Source organism: Crassostrea angulata, chromosome 2 (assembly GCF_025612915.1).
Source record: "Crassostrea angulata isolate pt1a10 chromosome 2, ASM2561291v2, whole genome shotgun sequence".
NCBI lineage: Eukaryota > Metazoa > Mollusca > Bivalvia > Ostreida > Ostreidae > Magallana > Magallana angulata.
This window is the reverse complement of record NC_069112.1, coordinates 40,234,244-40,245,176: the sequence shown is the minus strand read 5'-3', so window position 1 is coordinate 40,245,176 and position 10,933 is coordinate 40,234,244. Positions and strand designations below refer to the sequence as shown.

The 10,933-nt window shown below is 31.7% G+C and overlaps 1 protein-coding gene across 1 annotated transcript; it reads left to right on the top strand.

Annotated features, from left to right (window-relative positions):
- The first annotated feature begins 803 nt into the window (after window positions 1–803).
- On the top strand, window positions 804–2,070 carry LOC128174329 (IgGFc-binding protein-like). The gene has a single exon (XM_052839902.1). It carries the CDS (start codon window positions 804–806, stop codon window positions 2,004–2,006), a length of 1,203 nt encoding a protein of 400 aa, XP_052695862.1. The 3' UTR covers window positions 2,007–2,070.
- Window positions 2,071–10,933: the final 8,863 nt, after the last annotated feature.

The window sequence follows — 10,933 nt, the reverse complement described above, 5'->3', positions numbered from 1 at the left end:
GCACTTTGTGGTAATGGATGCAACTGTTTCAACTTCAACCTACTTACGGGCATGTGTCTTCTCTTTGCTTCATGCAATCCCTTGCATGCATGTATGACAGGCTCTGAAAATGGATGGCGTTTCTTCTTCGATCCTTCTGTAATACTTAATGGTATGTATATGGTGTTTAATAATGAAATGCCACTTTTTAAACAAATTGAAATTGAATAATGAACAGTTAAATTGTTGATACACCAACTACAGCGAGTATTACTTCCTACACGCTTTAACGCGAAACAGTCGGACTATTTGTACATATATAAGAAAAAATGTTAGTGTTGTTGGTTTTTTATTTATTTTCTCGTACGCAAACATTTGTAACAAAGTTTGCCGAGTTCATCAAACTAAGTATATCGTACAATTTATTTAACATGTCCATATATCAATCATCTAAGAATATGAGTTAAAGTTTCTATGTTATAACACTGTACAAGCCAAAAGTATCTCTTATGCCAAAATTGTTTTAAGAAAGAATGTCAGAAAAATATAATTGATGATGAGAGGCACATATACTATCGAGCACAAATATTTATACATTGTTTTAATTTTTTTTCAAAAACTATATATAAATAAAAACGAAATAAATCATTGTTAATATTATTTGAAAGAATATAATTCTTTTTGGATCTACTATTTCCTGATCAATCAAATACAATCACTTTTTCTTACTGATGAATTTCAAATTAACTTATTTTGTACATGTATATAATATTATTTTCCATTCCATTGCAGAACATGAGAAAACTGGTTTTATCGTTTTGTTTATGGCACATATAGACATTCCCATGAAGGATATTTACTTTTCATCCAAGAAAGGTGCATTCCTGAATATAACAACATCGTCACGTCTAGACCATTCCCTTAAACAACAGATAGATAAAATGATTACCGTACCTTCGAGTCATCGTATTATCATTCCATCTGCAATTGAACTGGAAAGCTTTAGGAAAGAAGTGAAGTCAATTTTCATCGAAACGTTTGATGATGTGTTTGTCGTTAGTCATGACCATCTTCCTGATACTATTGGAAGCACTGCAATTGTTCCACTACACAAAATGGCAACCCATTACGTTGTAATATCGACAGAGCCAACATCAAAGAAGAAGAGTCAGTTTGCTATAGCTGCTCTTAAAAATAACACGTCAGTTTCAATAACTTTTAAGATGAAACGAAACATTGTTTTGTATATCGATGGAAAGTCATTTTTGAATGGCGATGTATACAATTTAACACTTGATCGATTTGAAACATATCAGATTTCCCATGAAACGGATTTGACAGGAACAGTTATTGAATCGTCTGTACCTATCGCAGTTTTTTCGGGAAATACTTGTAATAGGCTTGAAAATATTGGCGCCTGTGATCATCTTATTCAACAAATAATTCCAACTAGAGAATTAGACAAAACATACATAGTACCCCCAAATACAAACGATCGAAGAACAAAGGTTCGTATAACAGCGACAGAAAGCAGCAACATAATGTACACAGTTAATGGAATAACTCAAACAGTAACAATTAATAAATTGGATTCTTTCGACACGATTCTATCCAGTAGACGAGCGTGTGTGATTGAATCAAAGACACCTATAACTGTCACCAGTTTTGGTTTACGCTCTAGCAAATCTACAATGGGCGATCCTTCCATGACGGTTGTTCCGGGGATAAATCAATACATTGATTACTACAAAACAGTGGTACCAGCCGGTTTCAGTTTTAACTATGTAACTATTATGATAAAACAATCTTTAAAAGATTCTATCCGAATTAACAACACATTGACAAACGGAAGCAATATTGTATTTGAAGAAAATGTATCATTTATGAACTTAACATACAACGTGAGGTCTATTAGAGTACCGGAGGGTGAAATTTCTGTGTCTACAACTTGTGGGGAACATTTTGGACTCATGTTTTCGGGAGTTAAAACTTATGCTGCATATGGTTTTAGTGCGATACTGCTGTAGAACCTGAAATATTTGGTTCAGATTGGGTCTATTTAAATTAACACCATGAGGTACATATAGTAAGGGGATTGGGAGGCTTTATAACATTTTTTCTCAAACTTTTACTTGTTTGCCATTTTGTAAAACAATGGATGGTAATCAATCCATGTTTTTTAAAAGATTACCCGACAAGACATGAGTTTCATGTGTTTAAAAAGACATTAAGATTAATAATTAAGCGGATTATAGCGGGAAACAACTAGCGGTGTTCGTGTCAGCCGATTCATTTTTAATAATGATTTTCACAGACAACACTCGATGCAAATTGTTAAATATTAAGTGTTACAAAGTAAAACCTCGAAATAATAACTTTTCGAGACTAACGGCAAAAGAAGGCATCGCGAGAATGTTAGATGTACAAGTGTAACATTGTTTGTTGAAAGAAAATTTTTTACCTGTACATAGTTTATAAATCTGTACATAGGTCATAACTCATCCTTAGAATTATTATGATCCTATTATGCATAACAGACATGAAAGTTATTATCATGAGATTGATTTTGGTCAAATTTAGGCTTTTATGTCAGAAGTTTTTTTTTATTATGATTCCAGTGTGTTTTGGTAGAGAGAAAGTTGTAAGTACATTTTTAATGGGTTTTTTTTTCTAGATTTTGAATATTAAAAATTCTAAAAATCCGTGTAGGACAAGAAAAACAACTGGAATGATATTTTTACTCAGTATTCATGTACCAGCAGGTATCAGAAAACTAACAGACGTAAGAAACATTTCAAACCAAGCAGTTGATTATTGATTAGGCAATTGTACTTTAACATAAATATGAGATTATATATCCATAAAATTGAAATTGTTTTACCGTTCCGACATTGAAACACGTGTGGGGTTTTTTTTTCCTAGAACGGTAGCTATTTTGTAAGAATTTCATATAGATCAAAATCAAAACATTATAGTTTGTTAAAATGTTGCTGTTTTTGTTATTGTTATTGTTGTATTTGTTTTTAAAAAATTGAAAAGTATAATCCTTTTAATGTTTACTTTTAAATGTAACTTCATTATGATGCCAAGCGTGTTAAAAAAAAAAAAACTTAAACACATTATTTTTTTCAATATTATTTCTCAAATATGAGCATTTGTTCCTCAAAAATTACAAAAATATTGATCGAAATAATTGCCGTTTTATCCGTATAGCAAAATTTTAAATTATTGGCCACTATAGCGTATTTCACTACGAGTAGGATTTATATATTATAGCAATGCAATATATTGAGGATCATACTACACAGTTAAGTACTTTTAGATTCATACTTAATACAATAGTTTGTTAAAGTGTTGTTTAATTGTGTGTTGTTCTCGTTTTTCTAAGGATTTTAACATGTATATCAAAATTTTTCTTTCACATCCCCTTTTAGAATGGGATTTCAATATCATGTCACGATTATAGTTTAAATCTTAAATAATTAGCTTTTTCTAAATTTCGGTTTTTTTTTTAATGATTCTTAAATGAAATACATAAACATCTATCACTTACACGTTACAAAAATAGATATTGTTTGAGATTTAAATTGCTATTTAATAGACTCGCAACTAAAAAGGCAATACATGTAACAACGCATTTTCCTTCTAAGTAGTTCTCAATATGGATATGCAAGTAAGGGTTGTTACACGGCTTGACAAGGGCGCGCTTTAATTTGCGCGCCCAAGGCAACGGTGTAGCAACCATCTTTCTCATAGTCTTTGTTTCTAGATTAAATAATCAAACTTATCTGGGTTTGATTGGTAAGGACCGTATCAGATAAACAGTCAACAAGGTTCTGAATTATATTCACTTTTTCCAAAAAAAAAGGGACAGAATGGAAATTTAACTTTCTTTTGTTCATTCATTGCACTTGAACAGTTGAATTAAATAAATCACTGTTAAATGTTCTAAATTTAATTTTTACTTAAATAATTTGTCTGTTATACATTCTTTGAAAACGATCCTATAGATTACTTTAGTGATTGGTCCAATGATTTATCAATTAACACATTCCATTTAAAAAGATGCGCAGGCATCAGTGATATATCTTGGACAATTGAATGGAAATTTGCGATCATTAGAGTGGAACCATGCGACAGTCAATTTAAAATAATGATGCACAAAAAATACTCTAAAATAAAACAGGTTCAAACTTGTTTACTCACATTCTGAATCTAGAATTATCAGATTTTTTTCTTTTAAAAATTATAAGAACCCGCAAAAAACTAAACTGGTATGTTTCTATGTCTGTTTTACTTATGGTTCTTTGACCGCTCATCCTTTTATAATCAAGCAATTCACTGTTAATTTGAGTGACTTTTACCAAGTGTGTTATTCCACCTTAAGTAGAAAAAAATGTATGCATGCTTAATATTACAGTTTGTCAAAGTGTTGAACGTCTTGGTGTTATTGTTCTTTTTGTTGTTATTGTTATTGTTGTTATTATTATTGTTGTTTGCGTTGTTGTTATTGTTGTTGCTGTTATATTGTTGGTTTTTTTTTTCTTTTTTTTTTTAGATTTTTTAAATTTAGATGATTTTTATCATACTATAAATGCTTAGATTAAAACAAGATTACAATGTATCATCTGGTGAGTTTTGGGAAATATAAAAAAAAATTGGATCTACATTAATTTTCATGTTTTTACCGATTTCAATATACAGATATTATTCACTTTGATGCATCCTTACAAGCCATGGGTTTTATGACCATTCTATTTCCACAAACAAATTGAATAAGGACTCTCTTTGATAAAAAGCTCCAATTAAAAATGAACATTAGTGTGTTACTTGTTTAATACTATTTTGAATCAAGAATAAGTGCATTTCTTTTTTTTTCTTTGAAAATATTACATGTTGCTGTTGTTCCAAAAATTTGTTTCCCAGGTAGGAAATGTGTCAATGCGTTGTGTGTGTATGTGTGGGTTGTTGTCGCAAAAACCGTTAATTCTTTGGCATTAAAAACATTTTCTGTGCTCCCAATATTGAAGGAAAAAAATTGATCATTGCTCATTTAAATTGATATATATCATATTTTGGAATCAGAAGAGTTCGTATATAACCAAAAAAAGGGAGGAAGGGTGGGGGAGACAACTTCGGTATTTCGTATTATTTTTTGTGCTTTCAAAATAATACCTGTTGACAAAGATAAGAATCGAATACAAAAGTTTAAAGTCGATTATACAGATAGGCCATTGACCACAAAACCCTCTCTTATATAAAAAAAAAAGTTATTCAAAACTGTCATCTAAATGTCATACAATAAATAATAAAAGCTTCTCTTGTGCCTGCTTTCGTAAACAATTCACTTATAAATCTTGTATATGGACACTGCACATGCATGATATATGACTAACAGTTTCGGTTACAGTAACTACAAATTCTTATTGTGTCGATAACTCAAAAAAATGTGACAACAAGCAAGCACAACCCATTTTTTTTCCTGTGACAAAATTTATCAAATGGACTATATTTTATTGGTTTGTAACGCTCGTACAAATTTATATGTAAAGTTAACGTAATATGTTTTATTTACTCTAAGCAACGTATCTAACTTATAGTAAAAAAAAAAATGTTTGCTTTCAATAATGTTGTTGTGGATTTTATATACAATAAAAAAACTTTAGAAAATGACATTTATTTTTCCTTTTCATTTAAGGTTCTCCAATCCTCAGCCTCAAAGTAATTTTTTCATCATAAAGATGACATTATTTTTTCCACCTTTATAAATGAAATGATATAAAATGATTTTTTTAGAGGGTACCCATGCATTTTACAAAGTAATTGCAAATTTGCCTACGATGGATACATTTGTATAATGGAATAAAGAAACAAGTTGAGTCTTACAAAAAGTTCCGGAGCATCGATGGCTCGAACTCTATACCAAGATGTATATGTGGGAAAGCTCCGTAAATCCACTACGCCAAGCATGTAATTGTGTGACTGATGGTTATACTAGCAGTAGAATACTAAATTAAACTTGTCTGTATAAAAGTCTGAATATTGTACAAATAAAAGAAATCCGGATAATTTAGAGTTATCGAACTTTGCTGAGGATCGGAGATCGTTAACAATATTGATTCGCGTAATACATGTCACCATAGAAAATTATCAACTTTTGTAATGTATGGAAACAAAATAGACCTCAACTCGTAGCTCATAATGTTTTGGAATCGATGTGAATCAGGCTGTTATAAAAAGCTTTCTTAAATTCACTTGATTTAAGCGCATTGTTGATCAAGAAAAATGGTGTAGAAAATAAAATTCAGGTCCGGATCTTAACGATGTAGAGCCGGTTACCCCCCTCCCCCCGGAAAAAAACAAAAGACAAAAAGTTATTAATTTAAAAGTTGATAAAAAATGATGACGGAATGCTAACAGTAATAGGTGGTACTAAAAAATACACTATCTAAATTTTGATATCGTGCAAGATTGGGTGGTGGTGGGGTTACAATGCTCCCTTTATTAGACAATGACTTACTGAAAGAAACTAATAGAAACAGACTACATTTGATATGGTCAAAAAGCTGGCCCCGATTTTTGACAAATTTGTATATACTGTGATATGATATCAAAATCAATAATATTGATGCAACCGAGATGTCTATCACATTATGTTAATTATGAGCCACCACTGTACAGTGTGAATTTCCATCATTTCATCTATGATGTCACTAAACTGGGCTATAAAATCAAACTAACAAAATTATTGTAACTTTATCTTCAAAATTTGCTTTCAAGTACAGAACAAGTAAACTATATTATATACATTTGAGTTAAAAATTCTGCTTGAGCACTTTTGCATGCACTTGATGTTTCTCAATCAAAATTTAAAATTATAAAAAAAAGCACCCATATTTTGTTAAAAAACATACCGCAATAAGACCATATTCAAGACGTCATTACTATCATATTATGCCGTCACTGAAGTGATAACTTTTTACATACTTTTTACCCCCCCCCCCCTAAAAAAAATGCTACATGCCTTATGATGACATTAATTAAATGAGATTATATTATTAAGAGGACCTCTACTAGAGCAATTTATAAATATAACCTTTTTTATTTACTTTTTGATACAAAATTTGCCACATAAATCAAAGAAACACTTTCAACCTTTCATATACATTTGCTTTATTCAATGGCTTATTTCCTCAGAACAGCAGTTTATAATACTGTGTAATCAGTTTAAATTCATTGGACTGAGTGTCTTGATCATAAAAATTCTTTAGGTACATGTTGCAATATATTCATGATTTATTAAGGGGCAAGTGTGTACCAGAAAACCTTGAAAATTAGCTCCTCTGAATTTCTATGATTACACAGTACAATAAATTTAAGAAGCAAAGATAAAGAAACAAATAAACACAAATAAATGCAATAACTGTTCAATTCTAGCTTGTTCGAGCATGTATGTTATTAATATATTGAAAAGCACAGATAACATTTTTAATACAATAATATAGCATGCATATTTTTCATTACAATTTCAAATATAACATATGATAATAGAAATTTTGGAGCGGACTATTGCCGCACCCGAATCAACACTCCCAAAAAAAGTAAAAATCAAACCAACATATAAAAACCTTTGGAGCAGACTATTGCCGTACCTGATTAAACACCTCCATTTAAATAAAAATTTAAAATATTTTTTAGAAATTTTGGAGCGGACAATTGCTGCACCCGAATTAGAACTCCCAATAAAAGTAAATCAAACATTTAAAACAAACTTTGGAGTGGACTATGGCTGCTCCGAATAAACACTCCCATTGCTCCGACAAACAACAATTTCAAATCAAACAAATTAGAAATTTTGGAGCGGACTTTTGCCGCACCCGATTTAACACTCCCAATAAAAATAAAAATCAAATCTATTAAACATATTAAAAAACTTTGGAGCGGACTATTACCGCACCCGAATTAACACTCGTCCACAATTTCAAACTTGACATTTACATTGAATCTCAAATGTTGACATTTGTCACTTTAACCAACAATTCCAACAAGTAAATTAAGGTATTCTTCTTTGTCTTGCTGTTCGAATCTGTAGAAAAGTACATAAAAATAGATATAAAATAAATTTATACAACTTACGAGATAGAGACACACACACAGACTAAAACTTTGAAATTTATTTAAAAGGTTTTCCTTTAAGACTTGTTTCCAAATGTTTTCACTAACGATATATATCACCAAAGTTTTACAGCTAAGGAAACTCTTACAAGAATAGTTTACATAATTTGCTATTGATCACTTACTGTTGACTCCTGTGTCAGACTTGTCATGTGTCTGTAGATGGCTTCCGCCACAGCTGAGGGACCATTTCCTCAGTGGGAACCAGCCTCAGATGCTCCCTGAAGGCACTCAGCGTTGTTATGGTGGGTTGGTGATATTGAAACTGTCCATGTACATGTAAGTGGCCAGTCCACCAGTTCCTCTCCTTTGGAGACATACTCCCACTCTTCTCCCACTTCCGAGGGTCTGATTCCATGCTGCTAAATGCTTTCCTCCCCTTCTCAGGCATGGTTCCAATTTGCAGAGGTTCGCCTCTGAAAGCCCCTGCCAGGTTGGTTATGTCCACACACTTGTAGTCTGACCGCTCCATTGGCCACTCTTTGTAGAATAGCTTGACCTCCTCCTCCACCAGTTTGAACTTGAATATGTGGGGGGATTAGTGGCCGGACAACTGGACTGGGAATTCCAAGGCAAAGCCCCTGTAGTCCCAAATGTTCTCCAGGAATGTTGTCGTTGGTTCCGGATGGTACAACTGGTGGATTTCAGCATGAAGATGGTCCAGGGTTTTGATGGCCTGTTGCCAATTTGGATGGACATGCGAGGAAATAGCTGGTCCACATCTTTATGGGTATGTCCTACCATCAAAAAGGACAATTTAACCTGCAGCAATAAACAAGTGGAACATGTGAATTATTTTTTTTAAAAGAAGATATGAAAATTGTGTGCTTAATTTTCCATACCATTTGTCATGACTTTATTGATATTATACGGTATACTATAACTATGACAATTTTATTCATAAACTGAAACAGTGATGGAAGTTATTCCCAGTTATGTGTAATTAATAATCCATTATTTAAATATTTATCGAACGAATCCATCTTAAAGTGGTGGAAACTGTCCATTGCTTAATTATTTTCAAAACTTACAGTTAGCTAGCACATATAAACAATTGAATGAGATTGTTTATGGACATTATTTACATCTACCGAGTGTGGGACGCCTCTATTTCTTACGGAAACTTTATGGTTAATTCATAGTTCCAAAGAAACAGCAAGACTGAAATCTACATGTCCCTTTATCCATAGGTCAAAATCAACAGCGGCTGAAATTGACATAACTGAAATTTACATGCTCCTTTTATCAATTTTAAATTCATTATTTTTTTCAATGCGTTTTTTTCCTAACTTTCTCCTGTGATTTCAAGATTTCAAGTTGATAATTTAGTTTAAAAAATATATTTAATGGAGACAACAATAGGTTTTCCTTTTTTTCTCCCCCAAAACCAAGGACTAAAAGATTCACCTACGCTGCAAAGTAAAGGCATGTTTAAGTAGGCGGGGCTTATTTTATTGAACTTCGAGCTCAAAAAAAAATTAATCATATCGAAGTCGTTTAAAACTTGCAGGAATAAATAATGCTTTTGGTAGGGTGTTCTGTTTGTTTATTTTTTTGTTTTCTTTTGATTTTTGGGTTTTTTTTTTTTTGGTTTTTGGTTTTGTTTTGTTTTGTTTTGTTTTGTTTTGTTTTGTTTTGTTTTGTTTTGTTTTGTTTTTTTTTTTTTTTTTTTTTTTTTTTTTTTGGGGAGGGGGGGTATATCGAGACAATTAAATATGTATGCTTTCACGGTGCATAATATGTTGTAAATAACGCTTTTTAATGGAAATATAAATATACCTTTTCACGGTAACTGCGCACCGCTATTTTGCAGGGCAAAATGACATATTTTGGTAAACAAAAAAGGAGGGACATTACATTGATTGTTTCATTGATGTTCTTTCAACATCTTTGTCAAAGTATATCAATTTGCTCTACAAGAGATAAGTACTGCAATTATCGTAAAAGGGGTCAATCATTTTTTGGTTCTGATACGCTACCTCTCGACATTTGATGGTGTCTCTGACAACAACTGTATAAAAGAAGCAGGCATGGTTACGGCTAATGGCAAATACGAAGAGCTTTTTTCTTCGTTTTATCTTTTAACATCAACTAATTTCTTAAATTGAAAAGATACTTTAAGAATTCGTTAATTATGTCTATGACTTGCACACACAAGTATTATAGGTGATTTTTAGTAGCTTAATACGAGTTAGAGACCGAGGATGTATAGTTTACACAGACCACGTGTAAATAAAGTTGAAGTGGTGCATACTGGCTGTAGTTCCAATGCAACGAACATTTTGTATAATATTGAGCTAGAAATAGTTTTATCAGTTTTGGATGTAAATGTAAAATTCAGCATGGAGAAGAAAAAATGTATCTAGAGTCATTCTATCTGTAGAAAATAGCTTTGTTGTTTTCACCCGTGAATTTGAAAAGACCAATATTATCGGTGTTTTATACTTCTTGGTTATTGTGTAAAATAATTTTAATGTGATATTGAAAATAACAGAGACATTAATGTTATGACCATTTTGTCTTTTTCTGGTTTATTTTCCAGTATAATTTCAATCACAATGAACAGAAAAAATCAAAATCTACAGCTGACTACGGCTCGTAAAAGGAATTTTTTCTGCTACATTTCTTTTATCATGTCTTATGTCTGAGGCCTGTAATATGTAAGCTGTTCGCCTAATCACAGTTCAGATTATTTTTCACCTCTGTATACGGACGCATTCTACATAGCTACACAAATTGTAATGCATTCCGTAGTGACAAAAAGTAATGTGCTTCTTCC